This window comes from Corythoichthys intestinalis, chromosome 9, assembly GCF_030265065.1.
Source record: "Corythoichthys intestinalis isolate RoL2023-P3 chromosome 9, ASM3026506v1, whole genome shotgun sequence".
Lineage (NCBI taxonomy): Eukaryota > Metazoa > Chordata > Actinopteri > Syngnathiformes > Syngnathidae > Corythoichthys > Corythoichthys intestinalis.
This window is the reverse complement of record NC_080403.1, coordinates 11,285,966-11,309,332: the sequence shown is the minus strand read 5'-3', so window position 1 is coordinate 11,309,332 and position 23,367 is coordinate 11,285,966. Positions and strand designations below refer to the sequence as shown.

The 23,367-nt window shown below is 39.2% G+C and overlaps 2 protein-coding genes across 2 annotated transcripts; one reads left to right on the top strand and one right to left on the bottom strand.

The window, feature by feature from the left end:
* Window positions 1–737: 737 nt before the first annotated feature.
* Window positions 738–7,279, top strand: ssu72 (SSU72 homolog, RNA polymerase II CTD phosphatase). Its single transcript, XM_057846808.1, has 5 exons — window positions 738–997; window positions 1,722–1,865; window positions 4,057–4,196; window positions 4,267–4,385; window positions 6,549–7,279. The coding sequence occupies exons 1-5, from the start codon at window positions 918–920 to the stop codon at window positions 6,648–6,650; spliced, it is 585 nt and encodes a 194-aa protein (XP_057702791.1). The 5' UTR covers window positions 738–917; the 3' UTR covers window positions 6,651–7,279.
* Window positions 7,280–8,518: 1,239 nt separating this feature from the next.
* atad3 (ATPase family AAA domain containing 3) lies at window positions 8,519–22,832 on the bottom strand. The gene is made up of 16 exons (XM_057846807.1): window positions 22,499–22,832; window positions 22,085–22,161; window positions 19,806–19,907; window positions 19,673–19,732; window positions 16,703–16,772; window positions 16,455–16,620; window positions 16,232–16,301; window positions 15,991–16,146; window positions 15,862–15,918; window positions 15,668–15,793; window positions 15,459–15,583; window positions 11,897–11,948; window positions 11,315–11,385; window positions 11,076–11,243; window positions 10,794–10,902; window positions 8,519–9,563 (listed from the first exon to the last, which is right to left on the bottom strand). Exons 1-16 carry the CDS (start codon window positions 22,686–22,688, stop codon window positions 9,147–9,149), a joined length of 2,016 nt encoding a protein of 671 aa, XP_057702790.1. The 5' UTR covers window positions 22,689–22,832; the 3' UTR covers window positions 8,519–9,146.
* Between the last annotated feature and the right edge of the window lie 535 nt (window positions 22,833–23,367).

Genomic DNA, 23,367 nt, shown 5'->3' with positions numbered 1-23,367 from the left:
TAAATTATTAATAAATTAAATTAATTAATTGATATAATTAATGATTTAATGAGAATTAAAATAAGAATTAAAAGTCTTTTTAACAAGTAAGTAATTTTAACAAATTAAAAGTCATATCGGCTTGATGTTGTCCATGCCGCTGGTGGTGGTCAAAATGAGCATTTGTAAAGCATAAAATAAAAACTTGGAAGTTATATATAATACTTGTATTCAGCTAGTTATTCATTCATTCATTTTCCATGCCGCTTATTATTCATTGTCTTAATTTTATATTTTAAATATACCGCAAAGGTTTTGGAACATTCTTTTTTAATCACCCTGTATTTTTCTTCCTATTTGTGCTCTTCACACTGTTGTACGATACAAATCAATGGACTTGCGATTTTTTATTTTATTTTTGCCCATATATTAAATTATCCATGTAAAGCCAAGCAACTGGACTTTTCTTATTAACTGAATTCCCCTGGGGAATTTCCCAGTTAATTATATGCATGGTTCATGCCTTTGGCAATAATGGAAAAGATTTTGTTGTTAGATTTACTATTATTAATTTTTTTTTAAATATAAACATAGATAACTTGTTAAAAGTCCAACACATAAAGTAAATATTGAACTTATTCAAAGTCTTATCAAAAACAAGAACAGAGGAGTTTGTAGACTGACGTCACATAACGAAACTATGGCCCCGCCCTGTTAGTGACGTAGCCGAAATAAATACATTTCCGAGCACTGTTTCCGCCATTTTGACTTCCTGCTTTCAAAGAGAATAGTCAAGAACAGTAGTAGTAGAACCGCGTTAGTGTATAATTTATTTTTAAAGGGGTTTATTTTCTTTTTGTTTTCTCAAAAGGGGCACAAAAAACGACCCCAAGTGTTTTCCGAGCGCTTTATTGCTTAGCTTCAGCCGGACAGTCGCAATGCCGAGCCACCCGCTACGAGTAGCGGTTGTGTGCTCGAGCAACCAGAACCGCAGTATGGAAGCGCACAATATCCTCAGGTAAAGATGGCCAGCGGGGGAAGAAGACGACGACACGACGACGACGTGATCGAAATGTGCCTTATCGCGTGGTGTTTGTCAAGCGGTTACCAGCTGACACGACGCCAGACTTACCGGGCCTCCGCAGTCTCAACAATGGACTCCCGAGTGCACTGTCACGCCGGATGTTGCGCTCTCTTTTAAATCTGCTTTATCAGTTTTAGATCGTCGTTACCTAAATGTCCACAGTCTTTAATCCCAACACAGTCCGGGTTTTTTGACTAACCGGACACTTTGGATTTCCTTTTTATTATTTTTTTATTTTTATTTTTTATGCTTCTCGAGTCATGGTGACAGTGCGCCCCCTAGGTGGAAGAATTCCGGAAGAAAAGAACTGCAGCTCCCCGGCATTTAATGACGTAACCGCTCAGTGCTGCCCCCTTTGTTCAACCGTTTTAGTGACGTGCTGATTTATGGAAATTCGTTTGATCATTTGTTTCATCTCACCAGTAGGGTGTTGAAAAAATACAAGTAATTTTTATTCAGGGTTTTTTTTTTTTGTAAGATTGGATGAAAATACGTCTGTGTGGGGTTACAGATAAAATTACCAACATTTCATAGTTAAATAATTAACTATTTGAAAGAGGCTCTGGCACTAGTTAGGTCGTCTGTTCATTTTAGATTGTGTTGGTTTTCCTTATTACATCTTTTTGACTTTTCACTGTTTTACCTGTTCTGTCTGCAGCAAACGTGGATTTGAAGTGCGTTCATTCGGGACTGGTTCTCATGTGAAGCTCCCAGGTCCCGCCCCAGACAAGCCTAATGTGTACGACTTCAAAACAACATATGAACAGATGTACAACGACTTGGTCCGCAAGGACAAGGAACTGTATCCCCGTCTCACTCCTACACACACACACACACACACACACATACATTCACGGGATAAGTATTCCATGCCCTTTGTTATGCATCTTTGTTAGATGATTTATGGACATCAGGAAGGTCGACGCAACTCCAGCGATGGGTAAATGGCATGCCAGGAAACAATGTTTTTAGAAGTGTAACAATGTTGCATTATGTTAGTTGTGTTGAAGTAAATATCAGTTTGGTTTTTAAACAAAAATGAGATTTTTTTTCTCTCTCAAAGGAAGCATTCTGATCGTTTCCATGTAGTTCTAATATTCAGATCAAATGCGGAAAAAACTTGAGCCTGCTGTTGTTTTGTCTTTATACGGTTGCTGTTTTTGAACCACATCTTTCTATGGTTTTCAGGGAAAGTAAATTCATTTAACAAGACAGCAGCCTCATATTGATTTATTTCACCCAAAAATGTTTATTATAATTACAGAGTACACCATCACAAGTATTTGTAAAATTGTTTTAAAAAATTAGTAATGAAATGGAGGAATGAGATGCGAATTGGCCTAGTGGTGAATATGGAATATTTCACTTTTTCAATTGAACAACTTAAATGAACTTCATTGGTTCTTTTTTTTTTTTTTTTTTTTTTAATTGTCAAAATGACTGATGGCTGTGTTAAAAACTGCAACCGTATTGTGTCAATACAAGCTCCAGGTTTTTCAACTGAATCTGCATGGCCTTTTCCCTCAAAGGCAGGAAAATGTTTAGCTACTGTAGTACTTGCTTTGAATGAGTTAAACTAAATGGCTTTCACAAAGAACCCCAAATGACTGCTCATCAAAGTGGATTCTGTTAGCACATTTCAGAAAGCAGAAACCATTTCACTTGAGGGGTGTTTTGCAGATGTTGACCTAGCTGTAGACAAAACTGCATGTCTTTTTGTGATAGTACTGTTTTTAATCTAAACATTGGTGATAAAACTAAAAAGTCTGATAAATTCCCCTCTCCCCATGCTTCATGGCCATCTGATCCCATTTAAAATACTCAACAGGGCAGTCAGAAAGACCCACATCTGTTTGCTCATTGGATTTTTGGACAGTGTACCCTATAAATAGTTACTGTGTAATTTTGCAATGTCCCGATAATCGAGTTAGAGAGCAAAATTTCAGGATGAGCCACAATTCACTGTACAGGTGAACTTCAATATGGACATGTTCAGCTATTGAATGCTTTAGTACTTTTTTTCTTTTTTTTTTTTTTAAAGCTGAATGGCAACATTGACATGTTTTTTCTTCAAGGATTTACATTCAGTAGTGCCGTGGTGTGACTGAGAACCTACATCTTCCTTGCAACCTGCTGATAACACTTGTCCAAGCTCAGTTGATGCTTTCCTCTGAGAACATCCTGGCAATGGCAAGTCACACTTGATTAACTCATTGTCTGTTATTTACGGTGATCTATTTCCAATCCAATAAAAAAATGGGGCAGGGTGCTTGCAGTCAATATTTCTGTCCCATTGACTTAGATGTCCATTCCATTAGAAATGGGACAGCTGACAGTGATCATTACGCAGCTAAATGGATTGCACGACTGTCTATGGCGGACAATGAGTTAACTATTAAGTGAAGTGTGAGCAGCATGATGACAGGACCATTTTAATTGCAATTCCAATTGAACCAGGAGCTTTAAATCATTTGAATTGGGCGGGAAGTTGGGCAAAAAGTACTAGAACAGTGGACATGTTTGTTGAAAAGTTCACAGGTCACGTGAAGTTCAATGTAATGGTGAGTGCATTTTGGGCTCAACCTAATCAGAAACTGAAATTTTAACTTTTTGTAGTGTTTTAATTGAGTGATGAGGTAGTTGCTGCTTCTTGGGTTAAAATATGAAATGTTACAAAACTTGTCATCAAAAGAAGAAGAAAAATAGTGGGAAATGCCGTAATTTACTATACTTTTTCCGCTACGAACGCAACAGGGTGACGTAATGGTGCAACGTAATCAGAATGGTTGGCTTTACTCACTGCATGCCTCAATATCACCACTAGATGGTGCTGCTGCTCAATTTAAACGGACTGTTGACTCATGCTTTGATGAACTGCCAGCAAAAAAAAATTTAACACTAAAAAGAAAAATGCTGCACATTATATGTTCCGCTGAAGCTTGTGAGATTGGACTGCACTACCTTGATATATTCCTTAACTCAAGACTCCTCAGATACACGCAGAATGGAATTCTTCACATGCTGGACCGCAACAAGCGGATCAAGTCCAAGCCGGAGCGCTTCCAGAGCTGTAAGGACAAGTTTGACCTGGTCATCACGTGTGAGGAGCGAGTGTACGACCAAGTGCTCGAGGGTGAGCGAGATTTCCGTTGTATCGTCTTGGCGTTTGGTGCCACGCTCACATTTGGTCGTTGCTTTGCCAGATCTGAACTCACGGGAGCAGGAGACCCTGCAGCCCGTCCACGTCATCAATGTAGACATTCAGGACAACCATGAGGAAGCCACGCTGGGCGCCTTCCTCATCTGCGAGCTGTGTCAATGTGTGAGTGTCTGCTAGGTTGAGGCATCACTCCGAAGAGCACTTTGGTTTGGAATGACTTGTACTGTGCATTTCTGCACTGGAGCACTTTTTATTCTTTCCACTTGAAGTCCAAATTCTCTTTTTAACCTTCCTGTTCGTTTGTCAGGAATGGCAATATGTACACAAAATGGGTCACTTTGAAGATAAAACAAGGGCTAAAATCTGCTGATGCTCATTTTTGTTCAAAACGAGAATCCGTTCACAAAATGTTCATATTCTGGTTGTTGGCTACTTATCTGCTGACAAGCTGTTGCATGAATATAAAGTGAGCATTATTAGTTGGATCACTTTAGCAACTTAACAAGAAAACCGGATGGTACTGTAATAATAAACCTTTGACATCACAACTGAACATTATCATTTTTTAAAGAGTTCTTGATGCAGAGCTTGTATTTGGTATCAGTTCAGGTGTACCAAGCAATTGTGGGCGTCAGGCCTCCAGAATTATATGCAACCAGTGTGAGGTTACTGAGGTAGGCATTAGTGCAACGTGTAATTTTTTAGATTTCTTTTGTGAAAATGTCATCTCTGGCAGCGTAGGTTCGCATAGGGACGGTAGGGACATAACACTACCAACTTTTCAGAATGCTGAAATTGTCCCCACCAACTTTTAAGCATCGTTATTTGCGTTATATAATGACTTCAGGTATATAGGTCGTTTAGATTGTCTTCCAATATGTTGAAAGGATAGAATTGACCCGACCATTATTAAGTGAATTACTGTACTTTCATTATATTCAGACTTATATTGACCCGTTTTCACTTGCTGAATGTGCCAGTCTGGTTTTTTCCCCCCTCGCTCACATTTGATGGGCTGATATGACCCCACACACACACGTGCGCGCATTCACACTCCGACAGAAATACAGCATGCCACCTCCTCCGCCCCCTTCGGAGACAGATGATGTTAGAAAGTTTTTCCGCCAACAGCAGCCACTTTAAGTAATGTAAAAAGACATCAATGTTTTGGAGGTGGGGAACACACCACCAATTTTGCTACTGTCCAACCTGCGCCAGAGTTAGCATAACATTAATCTGTGTGAATTTCTCAAACTTGAAGTAGTTGCTTTGAGAGAAATATCCTCCTGTATGTTTTCTACTGTTAATGTTTATTAAACTGTAAGAAATGTATTGAACTAAGGATTACCCCCTTTTAGACAGTTAATTATTTATTAACAAGTTTGTATTTCTTGTGTATGTTAGTATAATTTGTGTTCAAATATTGCAATTTAAATTTCCTAACAAAATCCAGACATTTATTCTGGAAGTTTTTAAAATGTTTCTTTACTAGTTTTTGAAACAAAAGGTTTAAATCGAACGGTGTATCACCTGAACCAATACACATGAAGTTAGTATCAGTCAATACAGATTTATTTGAATTGATCATTGAGCCAATCAATTAATTAGGTTCATATTGGTGAGAAATATAGCTGTGACCCCCATTCACCCAGTCTGTTTGGTGTTATAAATTTCCCGTTCCCAGCAAAACGTGTACATGCAGGTTATGCTGTTATGTCGTCCCTGCTAATGTTGAGACCAAACCTACAAATGGGTTTCCTAAATCGTGAATGGCTGCTGACCAGTCCAATTGACTTAAGTTGGGATAGGCTTTAGGCAGCCCAAGACCCTCAAAAAGATGTGAATTTGAGGAAACGGACCGGTGCAAATGTACCGGTTTGGCAGCCTCACCATTGTGGGGGTTGTTACTCAATCACACTCAAAATGTAGCCTCCTTTTTTGGGGGGGGGCAGCTGTTTGTTTTGCACAAATGATTGAGTGAGGAAGCACCACAAGCAAGTGGTTAGCACATTCGCACCACAGTCCTAAAGACTGTTTCAAAACTGGCCCTTAAGGTGATTTTTCATGTTCACATTGTGTTTATGTGAATTTTCCAGGGTATACTTTGACTTCCACATATCAAAAACCTGCTTGCTAGGTGAAGCGAAGACTAACTGGGCATAGTTATTAACGACCACAACTGATGTTCTGTAAACACTAATAGATGAAATTGCAGTGAATTAGTTGATTTTTGCCTAAATGTACTATAGAAAATTACAAACAAAAAAAAACATAAGTTTTGAAACAACCTGCTTTCCCAACATTAACTCGTGTTATTCTTCACAGATTCAACACACGGACGACATGGAAAATGAAATCGATGAACTCCTGCAAGAGTTTGAGGACAAGAGCAGTAGAGCTTTCCTTCACACAGTCTGCTTCTACTGAACCGCTGCAATAAGCACATGCAAGGCACCAACTACAAATAACATTACGGTCGCATTACGGGCTTTGTGTTCATTGAAACACGTGTGCAGGACCTGACGAAAAGATAGCTCCGCATTATGTGGTCGGCCTCCATGAAGAGCGTCGACTCGCTGCTGCTCTTGCCTTTATTCTTCTTGGTCAAGGTCAAGCGAAGGTCAGCCACGCCTCCTCAGGGAGTGCTATAATGCCCCAGTCCCACCAGTTTATTCAGTGCACCTCGTCGAGAATTATGTACCCAGACCTGACCTGACCCATCCTAGGTGATCTATTGTTTAGTCATTTGTTCAATCTCGTCTCATATTTTTATTCAGAACCTGAAACCTGTAGATGTATATTATTGAGCCAGGAGGAAGAATGATGAATAGGATGCTTTTGTTTGGTTTTGTCTTAGATGAGTTAAGTTAAATGGTCGAGATTGTGATAACCAAACTTTTACCTCCCTGAGGTAACGTGTGTTGACTTGATACTCAGACTCTGATATGATGTCTTTCAGGGCAGTTTTTTTTTTTTTTGTATGTTTAAAAATAATTGTCAGTTCAGTGCCTGATTTGTACATAGAAATATACTAAAGACTCTAAAGACCATGTGTGCCTCATTTTTTGTTTGACACCATTGCTTTGCTCTTACAGACAGGAATATAGTTAAGATTAACTGCAACTCATTAATGCTAATACTTGCTTCTTAAAGGGAAAGACTGTTCTTATTATAAATGTTTTAAGTATGGAAATCATGAATTTCTTGACCTCTGATAACAAAATATTTAAACACAAAAAAATGACACCGCTTACAGACGTAGCCTTTTTGTGATGTCAACTATACCCATGCACGTACACAGGGTTCCTGTGAGTCCTTAAAAAGTTTTCAAATGTCTTTCATTTAAAATACAGATAATCAAGTCTTAAATTTAATGGGAAATTGCAGTAGGTATTAAATTTCCAGATGATGCGTTTAATGGCTGGGAAATCACTGTTGTCTGCTGTAAAACTTAATGCTGTGGACTGTATTTGTTTTATTAATGGCCGTGCACTAGAGTTTGGAATTAATATGTGTTCTACAGTATGTTGTCCACAACCTCTGCATACATCAGCAATAGCATCAGCAAAATCTTCCATTAGAATAGTGTTACCTCACTGGCTGCCAATGAACCATAGCATTCGCAGTCTTTTTTGGGCATTTACAGGTTACTTCGTTGATTTTAAGTCACTTCCTATTCATTTGGGGACATTGTTGAGGTGCTTCCTTTTCATTAATCCAAAATCTACAGCAAGTGACCCGTAAATGCTTCAACAGGAAAAGTGAGAAAGTCAACCGGAAATGATGAGAAATACCCCAAAAATGAATGCATTGCCTGGCATTGGCTGCCACTGAGGGCTATCTTTTTTTTTTTTTTTTTTTTTTTTTTTTTTAATTTCTCCGTCATTTGTGGAGGGACCACAATTAAATTTAGAAGTTATATTCTTGGGATGTATACACATCCCAAGAATATAATCCTCGGAACCAGATTTTGTCATAGGGCTGATTAATTGCGGAATGATATTAGCCAATAGGAATTAACCAATAGAGGGCATGCATGCATGCTCTTCATCAGGGCCTTCAGCCCAATGTAGCACACTATGTAGATAAGGTGCAGAAAAATGTATATTTCTAAATTAGTGTTAATAATACTTAATCAAATGGAACAAATGTTATATATATCTGACAATCCTCCTCCCCTTTAAGTTCCCAAATAAACCAATTATTTAACCGTGGGGATTACTATATTATGGCAAGTGTTCCAGAGCACCATCTTGAAAATTCTCATTTTTACATTGAGCAGTTTTGTTTCAAGTGAAATCATTTCAGCAGAATTTTAATCTTTATTACATCATTACTTGAAGCACATTTTGTTAGCCTAACAGCATAATTGCCTAAGTCATATATTTGCCAAATTGTAATATATGCACATTACTCTCCTACTTTTGCATCATCCTGCCTTACTACTTTTCTCCTTAGCCATAAAAATATCAATGTGATTGCACAATCCCACCCCGCTATTTTTCCGAAAATGTTACAATATGAGTAAGGAAATTATGCTATTGAGTTAACATATGCTAGATCGTTATTTATAGCACATGATGTACAGTACTTTAGGCTGACAGTGTTATCACATTGTTGGAATTTTGATTGCTTAGTTTTTCACCCTAAATGAAGGACAATTATGTCAGCAGAGGCACATAAAAAGCACATAAATGGTTACTGCTTATAAAAACAGATAACTTTAATCATTATAACTTGACTGCATTGTGTGCATATTTGGATTACGTTGTTACTCACAGACAAGTAAAGATTAGTTCCCTTCTACAACACAGCCAATGAAACTGTCCCCGATAGTCAAACATGCGAAGACACATTGAGACCTGTTCATTCGAGCAACATGATTTTAAGTCTTTCTAATTCATGATTGAAATTATTTATGACTCAAACTGGAGTTCCATCTTTCGGAGGAGTGCCAGTCTTGTCCACTTTTTCAATGGGCTGTTCTAAACTTGCTTTGACAGTTTCTTCACGGTCAGGTCCAGCTACGGCTGAACTTTGAGACTTTGCAGTCCTTTCTTTAGGGAGATTGTCCCCTTGTTGCTTCATCTCTTGGATGAGGAGTGGTGCGATCGTATCCTGAGCCTGAGGTGTCTCGCCAATTGGCAAATTGAAGCCCATTTTACCTACGGCGCTATTAACGCTGCCCCCTACTGGAGGAGGCATTAGGGTCTTGGTCTGAGCCTCCTCTTCGCTCCGCAACCAGTCCATCTTCTGCTGGTGCTGCTTGACGGCGTCGTCCACGCGGGCATCTATCATAGCCTCTGTCAGAATGCCGTCCTCGGAGGAATACGCTGCCGCCTGCGAGTACCCAATGCTTGTGTTACAACCAAAAACACGTATATAATGAAAATTTGAGAGTAATTGACACACACCTTAAAATAGGTGTGTCAAATATCTTTGTTGTGGGCCACATCCTTCGGAGGGCCATTATTGCTGCCACGATTAATCGACAACTAATCGATGATCAAAAGAATCGACAACTATTTTTGTAGTCAAGTATTGTTCAGATACATTTATGGTCTAAAAATGGTCCAGATCCTAGTTTTGTCAGCCTCTCAAAATGCAAATATTCCATCATTATCCATTTTACATTTGTTGATTTTTTTTTTTTTAAATCAACAAAAAAAAAAAAAAAAAGAGACAGTAAATATTTCACTTTTCCCCAAATAAATAAAAAAGGTAAAAACCGTAAATATTCTTTTCATTTCATTTTTAGATTTCATTCGTGTTTTTTTTTATACAAGTAGTCCCCGGGTAACAAACGATTTTCATTGGAACGCTGGCGACGTAACCCGAAATTCCACGTAAATTGGAATTAACCCTTTCAGTACCCCTAAAAACACACTAAATATCGAAATAACTATCCAAAAACATGTATTATACATCATTGTACTGTCTTTGCCAAGATGTGGGAGCTGAGTACTTTACACTACACTAGTGTAATGTACAGTAGTACATTAGGACTACCTGCTCTAGGCTTCCTGCGCCAAGATAAAAGCATGCATCACAAAACAAAGTCAACATTACTTAAAAAAACAAACAAAAAAAAGACTCCAGCGTCGTGAAGTCGAAATCATGTAAGTCGTCCTGTATTTATATTTTTATGTAGAAATCAAAACATGGAAAAAACAGTAAATATTCTCAACTGCATTATTATTTTTTTGTTTTTCTCAGTTAAAAAAAAAACAGTAACAGAAAAAGACAGTAATTATTAGCTTTATTTTTTTTCCAATTAAAAAAATATTTTTTTCCTTTATCAATTCTTAAAAAAGGGTAAAAAATAAATAAATAAACTCCTTAGATGTTTGTAGTGTTTGGTATTGCAGACAAGTGAGATTTGATTCAAATTCTAATTTAGCAATGAAAGTAAATGAAAATGATTTTACTTTTGCGGGCCACACAAAACAATGTGGCGGCCCTTTAACTCAGAAGATAAAAATAAGAAATCCACCCCCCATGAGAGATGACGCTATAGCCTGAACAATTGCTTAAATACTAGTGCTCAACACCAACATGCTTAGGACATACCTGCCAAGCCACTCCTAATTTGGAGATCTCTCGACCGGACATGCCTTCTGCCCGCTTGGCTATCTCGGAGCATTTTTTACCATAATCAAACTGCGCCAGTTTCATCCTCCTGCAAGCGACACATATTGACATTTGTTAATGTTATCTTAGCGTGTCATGAGAATAATCAAGTACAGGATTGAAAAGAATTTGAATTGGATTTGTGAAGATAAATGGTGTGTTGTTTTGTTTACTAACTGCCTCTACTGCTAGTTGCTATGCTAGACACTACTTCATACTCACTGCCTCCCTCCGGTGGCCGGTTCCAGCACATATCTGTCAAAGTACAAGCGCACCAGCCTCTCTCTCTCCTCTAGTCCCGGAAGAGCGAAATTGACTATTTCATCTATACGATCATTAATGGCCCAATCAAATTGCTCTGGTTGGTTACTGGCCAACACCAACATGAACCTAGTTGTGAAATACAACAGAACAATTAAAGATATAGTAGTGTATCACAAGTAAAGCAAGATTCATTTTACCTGTTGCTCTGCTCTCCAGTACGATACAAGAATGCATTCAAAGTGGCTCGGAGGTCTTCGCTGATTTTCTCCTGCAAATATCGTAAAGAAAGATTATACACAGTTCCATTCTTGAATTTGGCCAATATTCAACGGTATTATTCCTTTTTTCCAATGTTCTCATTCAGGGCCAAAGACATTTTTGAGGGTTGTCAGAGTGTCTAAGGCTGCTTTTTTCTGCATTCAGAATTTGTACACCAGGTTAACTCATTGGCTGCCATTGACGGCGATTGACATTTGAAATGCATGGGTTGGCAGCGACTGATCGATTGTTCCCATAAAAAGGGGGAAAGAATATGGGGGGCGGGGTTATTTAAAGAAACATAAAAAATACAAATAGTTGGATCCACAAATAAACTTGTTAGCTTGTTTTGAATGACAACCTGTGAATACACATTGGTTACCACTGAAAACGATAGCCGCCAATTCCATTTAGACTGGGAGGGGCTAACAGCTAATGAACGCTCAAACGCATTGGATGTCTATCACCATCAATGGCTCTGAAAATTAAGACAAAACAGCTTCTGAACAATTGAAACTTACAGTGGATCTCTTTCGTAGGAATGCGTCGGCTTCATCGACAAACAACAGCAGACTGTAAGAGAATAGAGAATTACAGTCTTCTTCAAAATATAAGGTGCACCATCAATGAAAGGCACTTGTTCTTTATCTTTTATTATTGGACTAACGGGTGTTAAAAAACATCTGAGATATATCGCGACATTACGTCACGCATTTCTCGTATCGATTCAAAATTCATCGGAATCGATCCTTACGCGTGTATTTTTGGTGGAAATTAACAATTCAGTGGCTGTACTTCTACTCCTGTCCAGTAGTTGGCAGTGTGCAGCAGCACTGCCTTGCAGTCTTCTGAAATAACAACAACATTAAGCTAATCCGAGTAGAAATTTGTGTACGTCGCCTTCAAGTGGTTGCTCAGATTAGTCCTTTTATAAGTCTGAAATTTGGGATCATTTTGGCTTTGACTGTAAAAACGGAATCGTGGAGTATTTAGAATCCTGCATTTAAGCAGGTTGTGACGAAAGCAGCTTTATTCTGAAAAAAAAAAAAAAAAAAAGGATAATGAAAGCCGTATGTTGTTCAAACATAAAAAAAAACAACATTTTACTTGAGTGCTGGATAAGGTTTCAGGAATAAATTGATATAAATGTACTTATGTTCATTTTGATTTGTTTTTTTCTAAAGTGATATACAGAAATTGCAATAACAGTCTTCAAATGTAGTATTGGGATTAATCAGATCGAATCCTGGCACGAATCGTATCGCCATTCACAATAGGTAGTACGCACCCCTAATTTGAATTGATCATCAATTTATTTATTTATTTTTTATCTATAGGTTTGACGAATGAATGTTTTGAGCACTTTACTGGAGCAGTATAATGCAGTGATGTGCCAACAAAATTGGCTGAGGTCATTCAGCACAAGCAGAATTCATACATAATGCGCACTTCCGAATTTTGGCAAAAAATTAAGGGATTTTAAGTGCGCTTTATAGTCCGAAAAATACATTACAGTGTTACCTCTACATACGAAATTAATTTGTTCCAGGACCTTGTTTGCAAGTCGAAATAGTCGAACGTCGAGCAGGATTTTCCCATAAGAATACATTATAATCCCATTAATTCGTTCCACAGCCTAAAAACCTACACTAAATCCTTAAAGGGTATGTAGCGGCAAAGGGGGTGTGAGACATCAACAGAACAGTTATGTGCCAAGATAACAAATATTGATAAAGTTAACAAAAAAATCAATCACATTAATGAGCAATCATCGAAAATAGATCGAAAATGACGAACATTCCTGAAAGTGTTCCGGAAACAGCCGAATGGGGCGGGGACGTCACGACAAGTGATTGACAGTCGAGGCGGAGCCAGGTGCCATTGTTTTTTAACGACGAGAGAGTAGCGTTGGAGTTTGTTTGACGAAAACATCACAAAAATGGTTCAAAACTGCTGTGCTATGTGGTGTACAAATAGTTATGTATCGGAATATAGTATCCATGAGTTCCCGAACGCGAAAAAAAAGTTGGACTACGCAGACAATGGGTAAAGTTCGTCCGTGCAAAGAGGGCTAATTTTCTAGACACAGCCTCCGGCACGCTTTTCTGTGGTGCGCATTTTCCACCTGAAAGCTTCTCGAACTATGGACAAGTGAAATCGGATTTTGCTAAAAGATTGCTGCTCAAAGGAGATGCGGTGCCGACCATACACGCGCAGCGACCTAAATGTCCCGAGATATCAAGAAAGAGGACGATGAGTGGCAAAGGAGGCTAAGGCTAAGCAAAGGAGGGGAGCAGCCAAGCTTGAAATGGACAGAGTGAGTACTCTTTTATAATAAAAAAATGTCACGCATTGGATACAGGACTGGACACATGTATAAATTATCGTTCGTAAAATATATAGAACAAATCCTCTGATCCCATTCATATTTGTGCCTGTTGGCAGTGCGAAAGGCTATGATAGCGCAATAAATGATAATTATTCTATGCATTCCTTTATTTTGCAGTCACGGTGTATCAGCTTCACAAAAAGAAATGCAAAACAAATCATTGGTGTTTCCCACACGATCTGCTGCAGATGTTTCATCAGTGTCATTGCTCCCCTCAATGACCGTTTCATTACGCTGCATTGGCGTTCGTTTGGGCTCAAATTGGTAACCTAAAACACCGATTAAAGCTTCGTAACTCTCCTCGTCACCATTAGATGAACATTCGTTACGTCGGGAGTCGTCGCTGAAACTAGAAACGAAATTGTCTGCCATCATCGCCGCCATTCAGTATTAAAGCACTGAGCCTTTTTCTTGTTGAAGAAACACCCCTCACTGTCAATTCTGAATTCTCTTTTATTGACAACAAGGGGTGTTTCTTCATGAGGGAACCTGCAATATGTGCAGGACGAACACAATGCATCAGCATAAACAGCTCAAAACACCCCTAATTCTCCCCTCACTAGAAGGAATTATATTGATGCAGACAGGCGCTGCCCCCCTAGTGGCCGGTGGCACTCTCTTCACTTGTCGTGACGTCACGCACACAATCTGCCAGATCTCGGGCGCCGGTCGTTTTAGCTTGACAATCGAGCCAAATTTCTCCTATTTTCTTGTGTGTAATTACACGAAGTGGCATGATATGAATACAAAAGGCATGCGTTTATGGATAAATGATGGAAAATTAACATTTTCCCAGGGCATGACATACCCTTTAATAAATGCTGCTGGTACTACTGCAAATAGCAATTACACAAAGCTAAACAAAATTATGAATAAAAATCCGAACAATAATATACAATGTTATACATTAACGGCTACATCATGCCGTCGCCTCTGTGTGACCTGTATCTTTGCTGCTGTAACACAGAGAATTTCCCCATGGTGGGATCAATAAAGGCCTTCTTATCCTATCTTATCTTATAATAATAATAATAATATCTGTAATAATGCAATGAAATGAGTTCTAATGTTGCTGATGTGTTTTGTGTGGTGTACCTGAACGCACCGCGTCGCTGACTTGACAGAGTTGAGGGAGGGGGGACATATTACTTTCACTTTGTCCAGCTGCGGCAGACAATAGGCATGTTTTGTTGCACAAGGTCTGGAATAAATGATTAAAAACCAGACAAAGCTGGGGACTTTTTGGCGATGTTACCACAATAATAATTGTAACTTTAACTTATAAAGACTGGCGAATGAAGGTCGGAGGAGGACCGTCGAGATTCTAGACATTCTACGGCGGTATTGTCAAGTCAGTTAACGGACGCGCCCACCATGCTCATATTTTTGTATCATTTCAATGGTAAGCCTCACCTTTTTCCTTTTTTTGCCACCTGCACTAACACTCTTGGAGCCCATGTTGTTTTCTCTCACAAGAAAATCCGGTGTGCGTCAGTCTTGCGGGAAAACAAAGTAACTGCGGCGCTGTCATAAATCGTCATATTTCGAGCACGTTGTCGGATGTAGAAACAAATGGCGAGTCAAATTTTACGTCGGGTGTCGAAAAGATTGTGTGTTGAAGCGATCGTATGTCGAGGTACCGCTGTATATGTTTTTCAGGTTTACGTTTAATTTACGCTGTTCAAGTCACTTACCCTCGTCTACTCGTGTTTGCCCAGTCAAAGACTTTATGCATGGCGGTCACACCGTCACGGCCCATGGGCGCGACGTCACCGCCGGTCATGATTGCGTAGTCCATCCCAGAATGCACGGCCAGTTTCTGTTCAAAACAGACAAACGCTTTGAAACCAAAGCTCCGTTTCATGTAATCCATCTTGACAAATAATCATCATCCAAAATGTACCTTAGCAAACAACGTTTTGCCCGTGCCCGGAGGTCCATACATAAGGATATTCCTGTAGAGACCATTGTTCTGCCTTGTGTTTCTTGTTGCTATGGCAATATCACGCACACGCTCTTCTAGTGTAGGCTACAAATTAAAAACAATACATTAATACAATGCTTGATACTAGTTTGCCGTTTCTAGTCGCTACTTACGTTGAGCACAACTCCTTCAAGGGCATCCTGAGGTTTGCTCTTCAGCCTTTTGACTGTCTAAAAAGTGACACAAGAGCAACAAATATATTGATTTCAATATAAGAGTCACGTGTCAACTACAAGTCCAACCTTGACTGGATGCTTGATGGCTTCCCCAACAGTGAAGCGGGATGTTTCTCGCACTAAGGATGGCTTCCCCAGCCTCGCCTCAATATAACGACCTGCCACTCCTGTGGCGTTGCGGGCTGAATACACACCAACAGCTAACAGTGTCAATCCAGCCACCTGGTTGTGGCAAGGAGAACATTTCACCCAATTATTGGAAGGTTCCATTTTACATGTGTGTACTTTCTAGAAGCAGAAGACTCACCGTGGCTGTGACTTTGTCCCAGTCTGACACAAAGGCTCTAAATCCTTCTCCAAATACTGCACCCGCTGTCCTAAAATTAATAAGTATGCAAGTTTGCAACCTGTATCACTATTCGTTTTCGAAACGCAACTTGAGGCAAACTAGGCAAATGTTTAAAGCGTCTCTATCTAAGTGAACGAGTATTAATTGAAGAACAAGTGGCATCTGAAGGGAGTTTCCTTACTTTATGGACTCCAGGACTGTCTGTCTGTGCTCTGCTGCCTTCAGGCGGATTTGCTCACGTATGATGTCGGCGTTTTCTCGCTCCACACGAGCTCGTGCTTTGGACTCCGCCTCGATGCGCAGCATTTCGTTTTTGTGCCTCAGCTCCATCTCATGCTCGATGGTCGCTATTGCAGGAGAAAAACTTGAACGAATTAGTATCTGGCTCCTCAGCAGATCTTGGGGTTAATGAAGTACTGATGCACACACCCTTCCTCATGGCTTCCTGTTTCTGAACCGATTCTTCCTGCTTGCGAAGGTTGTCCTCATTCAGCATTTGCTAAGAAGAAAAGGAAAACAAAATAAGTAAATAACTTGATTGAAAATCTCCATCAGAAGTAAGGGTGTGCCCAAAAAAAACGATTATTAGATGCATTCGCGATTCGACACGTGGCGATTCGATTACGATTCATAAATGGTCAAAAACAATGATTTTCCCTAATAACTTTATGACAGCCGCTAGTAGCGGAACGAAATTCGAGACACGTCTGCTGCCCGGACACCTTTAACGGACGCACACACAATATTATGATAGATGCAGCTGGTTACTGAGCGAGAGATTTACTCCTTTTCAAAAGACTCGAAAATAAATTTGTGTATGAGACAGGCAGGGACCCGGCGGTCGTGCTTTGGGTCCTCTTCTGTGTGCAATTTATTCTTTAGAGCGAGAGGGGAAGAGGGATGGTTCGTTGCTCCTTGTCTTTCAGTTGTCAAGTAGTAGGTTCAAGTTGTGGTAATTGGAAAAAGTCCCTGATGTTTTGCTAAGTCCCGTATCCATCTATCAGATGTGAGTACACGAATCCTCTTTTACTGTTTAGCTTTTATTGTTGTTGTTTTTGAGATGTTACTTGTTAGCGCCGAGCGCTATACCAATTAGCGACTTCACTAACATGTATTTCCATGTCAAGTTGTGCGGTGTTTGGTGGTGTACAAAAGTTATTCCAGATGCAGAACGTTTAAAACCAGGATTAAGTACAACTGTAACACTACAAATATACAAAATAGAACAGAAATCTGTGAAAACAAAGTATATTGGTTAAAAGAAGTCTTATTTCTAAAGACACTGTTTCCATAAAATGTGGAATCCGTTCCACCATTGTAAATTTTATTGTATTGTTGAGAGATATAAGTACTGCCTTTGAAACAGCTAATGATTTTGCACCTTCTTGTGAAAAAGAGCATCTCAAGGTCAGCTGCGTGTTGTATAGGCATGTTGAGAAATAAGTACTACCTTTAACATGTTTTTGCACTTTGTTATATATATATATATATTAGGGCTGTCCCAAACAACTAATTTCCTACCGATTAGTCAGCTGACTATTTTTACGATTAGTCGACTAATCTAATAATTTTTTTTTTTTTTTTTTTACTAATTTAATAATGAAATTTTTGTTAAAGCTTATTAATTCAAAAAAACATTTTGGAACACCTAAATTCTTTATTAACGTATAAATAAATAACATAAATATCAATAATAAATCACAATGAGGTCAAATGCTGCTGGCATAAACTGGTGCAAAAAAAATGTAAACGGAAACACTGAGACTTCACCTTTTTAACAGGAGTCAAAACAATTCTTACTCTTTTTGCGGTATGTCATTGTCTGTATTGTTCTCAATGTTAAAATGAATTGCAATGTCCCGGACAATCATTTTCAGAATACTTTGTGTGAGTTCAGATGCTCTTTCCGGTGTGCATTCCGCTTTTTTTGGGGAGGGGAAAAACTGTTCAACTTTTGTTTGTTTTAACTTGAAGATAACGCAGAAGGCACACTGAAATATTACCACAATTATTTTGAATGAAAGGCACACATACCCACAGTAACAAAAATTAAGTATATAGTATTAATTTTATAGTATACTAATATATGTAAAACTTTATAATATTAAATAACTAACATTAGTGCAGTCATGGATTACAGTAAGCAGGCCAGTGGCGTTTCCATATATATTTTTTATATTATGTATATACAGGATATATGTATATATTTTCCCAAAGTGGGAGCTTCCATGATCCTAATAAATTTAATAATATTTTAAACAATATTTATTAATTATTTTATTAAATAAAAATGCGCGTTGATACGACGCACATAAAGGCAACTTCCATTTAAAATATCGTTAGAGAGTTGTATGGACTTACAATCCGCTAGCTTGTTGTTTCTTGTTGTCTTCGAAAATTATACTTGGGTGACAGCGCTTCAAGTGTTCGTTTATAGCTGATGTGCTACCGTGGTATGCTTATGCGAGCTCAGCTTAGCAAAGAGTACACACAGTGGCACCCTCCATATTTTCCTTGAAAAAATTCCAGGCTCTGGTTATTCTGCTCCGCTTTTTTGGCTTTATGCCGCTTTCACGTGTAACCATCTCTGCCCTTTTTGGAAATTGGCGGTGTTTTCAACTCCTCACCGGCGATTCACTTGGCTCGTTGTTGTCGGTTCGTCTGGGTTCGTCCGATTTCCTCCTCTGGAAGGCGGCGGCATGCATAAAAACACCGAGAGGTGTCGGATGGCTCTTTAAGGATACTTTTATTGACCAAAACAAAAACGTGGGGGATGAAGCCACTCAACTCGGCGCGACCCGCGCACTTTTCCTACTCGCCGATCTTGCTCCCTCTCTTTCGCTCGCTCGCTCGCCCACTTTCTTCCTCTTTGCTCAATCTGACAACGCCGGTCACATTGAAATAACAGCAGCCCCCTTGGGGGTGCCAGTAACAACCGCTTGTATCGCGAACGCCTGCCATTCTAAACTTTATCCGCATGTATTTTTTTTTTTAACCCGTCATTACCCGTCGACGGTATGTTTTGCCCGTCGACAACGTCGACGTCATCGATGACGTCAACAACGTCGACTAGTCGGGACAGCTCTAATACATATAAAAAAAATTTTTTTAAAAAGCAGTTTATGGGCAGCTTTTTGTTGTATGGGCATGCTTCCATCATTCCAGTTCAATCATTAGGATATTCTAAATAAATAATGGACATAAATTTGTTTGGCTACTTTATTAATTAGTAATGGATGATGCATCAATAATCGTGATAATCTTGATCATCGTCAATACCGTGATCATTGCTCAATAATCGAATCGTAGCACCCTGAATCGTAATCGAATCGAATCGTGGGGTGCCTAAGATGGCACACTTCAATTAGAGGGATGTAAAGCTAAAACAGGACGGTTTACCTGTTGTCTTAGTTGGTCCTCATAGCGCTGACGGGCGAGCTTGTCCTGGTATTGAGCCCTCTGATGAAGACGGGAGGGATTATTTTCATAAAAAAGGAGGAGAAATGCCAGACAAACATGACACTAAACTCACCGCTTGATGCTGCTTGGACTCCTCATTGATGGTTTTCCTCCTTTCCTCACCCTGAATTCGGATCTGCTCGCCTTTCAGCTGCTCCACAGCTGCTTCATACTCCTGTCATGGCAGACAAACAAAAAACTTTTTAGACACATTATTTGTTGTCATGAAGAATAGTTCAGTGGGAAAGCGTGTTATTTCACAGAGAAAGAAAACAATGGGGCATCAAGTTTACCTCTATTCCGAGCTTCTCTTCTATGCAACAAAATTGTTTATAGTAATCAATCATTTGGGGGGGAAATTCTGTTCTAAAGTGCCAAACTCATCCACATTAAGCATTAGGATTAGAATTCCCAGCTGCTTTGTTTGAGTACAAGCCTGTACACATCAGTCACGGCCAAAACGTGTAGTTAACCCTTTTAAGAGACAGTGGACAGTTATTAAAAAGTTATCACTTAAGTCATTTCACCCATTTATAGGTAGTCACTACTTTTGTTCATTTAAAAAACAGATATTAGGAAATGCTCTGGAAAAAGACAAACTTGAAATGGTTAACCTGCTAGTCGTTCTCATGAGGAACTTAAGTACACAGTACTGTGTTGACTGATCATGTCACAGCAGCCATTAAAATAAATTGTCTGATACTCAGTCCTCTGTTTGTAGTCCACTGGTAAGGCCCCAGTAGCTGCAAGTCATTTGTGTTACACTGACATTTTTGCACAGTGGCCATAGCAATATTTACAATGTTGTACATCAAAAAAGCCATCTCCGGTTTTCCGTGTTCAATCGGTGCCAAATAAAAACTGGGAGAGAGGTTAAAATCCGCGCTTTCGAGTCATGTTGAGGGCAGCGCTCTTTATCAAATACTTCATTTTTTATGGCGCTTTAAAGACACCACATGACTGAACAGGCTCGTGTGAAGATAGAACGGCAAACTTGCGTCTGATACTCGGTCCCCTGTTTGTAGTGCACTGGTCAAGCCCCTCTAGCTGCATGTCATTTGTGTTACACTGACATTTTTGCACAGTGGCCATAGCAATATTTACAATGTTGGACATCGTAAAAGTCATACAAGCCATTTTAAATGTTTATACTTGAATGCTTATTTTTTACAAGATATTTTTATATACTTGAATGTTTACACTCAGTGCACTATTATCAAATATGTTAAATAGAAAGCTGGTAAATAAATCAACGAGAAATGTTTAATTTGTATTTCATGTATCTATTCAGATTTTCAAATTATATAACAGTCCGCTTCGGCGAATTTATTGTCATTTATTGAGGTAGATCTGCTCAATTTACCGTGATAAGCACTTAAAGGGATCCACGGATAGAAACACTTGTAGCTCTTGAAAGATACACGGTATTGTGAGTTAAAATAATTTGATATTAAAACCCCTCTTAATGCTTTCGTTTTTATACAATTTGTAAAATTAGTTTAACTAGTAGGTCGCCGTTGTTGTTGACGTCGCAAGGCGGTGACATCACTGGGTTATGCTGCCAGGCTTCCAGAGTATGACTCTAGCGACACAAACATGTCATCTGTTCAACCCTTCAACAATCTGCTTTTTAAAGCTACCAATGTTTAGAAGTATGAGAGGGAAACACTTGCAAAAAGTATTTTGAGGCAACGAAAAGGTAACAAAAAACTCGCTAAAAACAAATTGTAAGTACTCACAGCTTTTAACAGACGTGCGTATGTGTTGGACGTCTCGCAACGTAGAAGGAATTGCAGACCACAGGTAGTGATATTACCCCGAGTGTCCATTGTGCGCATAAAGTATGGCGCCCTCCGTATGTCAAAACATGTACTAAATATTTAGTTTTTAATCAACGGCAATATTTTATGTGTTTCTAATAACATATTTTAGTAAAAGAGAGCAATTCTGGCTTATTAGAGCCTATAAGTCTTTAAATCCGAGGTTCCCTTTACGATCATATTGCCCAGCCCTACCACATCAACTAAACTAAATTAAAAAAAAAAAAAAAAAAACATTAAAAGGACAAACACTGGTTCCGGCCCCAAGCAAGACTCTTGAAGGCGATTCTTTTATCATAATATTTAAGTCACTGGATGTCATAGACATCTAATTCATTTAAACCAGGAAGACTAGCTGTGAATGCTCATGTTTTAGTGCCACTGAGGGGCCAATTGGAGGTCTAGCGTAGTCGATGGCAGCCAGTGAGTGCCATGTTAGGGTTTTTAAAAAAATCTATAAAGGTACATTTAGAATATCATAAATAAAGTGCTCTGAGAAAGAGGTAACAATGAAGTTTAACTTATGCTATACCTTAATTTTGCTTTGGTGCTCCATCTGAGTGCTCTGCTCCTGCATGCGAGCCAATTCCAAAGCTTCTTTGGCATTTCCTGCAGGGATGTGACAACAGAGAACACGAATGGTCAGGTATTGTATGTCTGTCAAAGATGTGTCAGAGTTCAGCTTCAGCCAACAAATAACACCCAATTAATTCCTTACTAAAATCTTTTTCCAAGCACATTGATCAGGTTCGGGTGTTTTTTGACCTTTGAACTGTGACTGAGCACAAAAAATGCGTTATTTGACTGAAATGCCATGGATTATTTTTATTATTTCACTTTTAAAGATGTCAATTGCATTGCTGGGCCTTACTATCGATGTGACTACAGGAAAACCCCAAAAGAAAATCTGGAGACAATGGAAACCCATTCCTCTCGGGATACTTACTGGACTTGTCGAGCTCTTTGGCCGCCTGTGCAGCCCGCTCCAGGCCGGTGGGATCGAAGTTACTCCATTTGTCCTTGGGTTTATCTCCGCCGCCGCTGGAACCTCCAGCCGGCGGCGGCGGAGGAGGCGGAACCGGCAGACCGGGAGGAGGCTCCGGTTGCCCCTTGTTCAGGCCGAACAGCCACGACATTTTAGGGAGAGAATAAAATCAGCTTGGGCCAGTTTTGTGCAGAGAAATCCGGGGAGTCGGCCTAAGATCTGTCAATGTACTTCCTCCACGCGCGTGCCACTCACTAGTTTTCTGCGCATGCGCATCAGACTGAGACGGTGTCAGAGAGTAACGGCAACGACAATTGGCTAAAATTGAGTACTCTTTATTTCCATTGGACATTAGAACAGCACGTCACATAGTGAGCTCCACCCAAAAGGGATACGGCAAACGTAGTGGGACAAAGTTAATACAGCTTCATGTCGGGCTGTTGCATCAGGCCGGCTAGTTTGAATGTCAAACATTGACTTTGCAAAATGCCCTTGGTGCTTATGGGCTACGTAAACGCGAAGAAAACATGGAAATATTTTATATTCGTATCCAATTAAAGGATTTATATACTACTCACACACAAATTGTAGGGTATATTTTGTTTTTTTGGTACAATTTCATAATCCTTCCTGTATACCTAGACAGGTGAACTTAATTTGACCTTCACTAAATTTTTTTAACACATAGTTTACGACAATCAGATCTAATTTGAAGCTTCCCAAAGTCGTCTTGGTCTCATATCAACATGCAAACTGCAATAGAATAATTAATGAAGAGGACTATTTACATAACTAAGCATGAAACATATTCATCCATTCATAAATCCAAT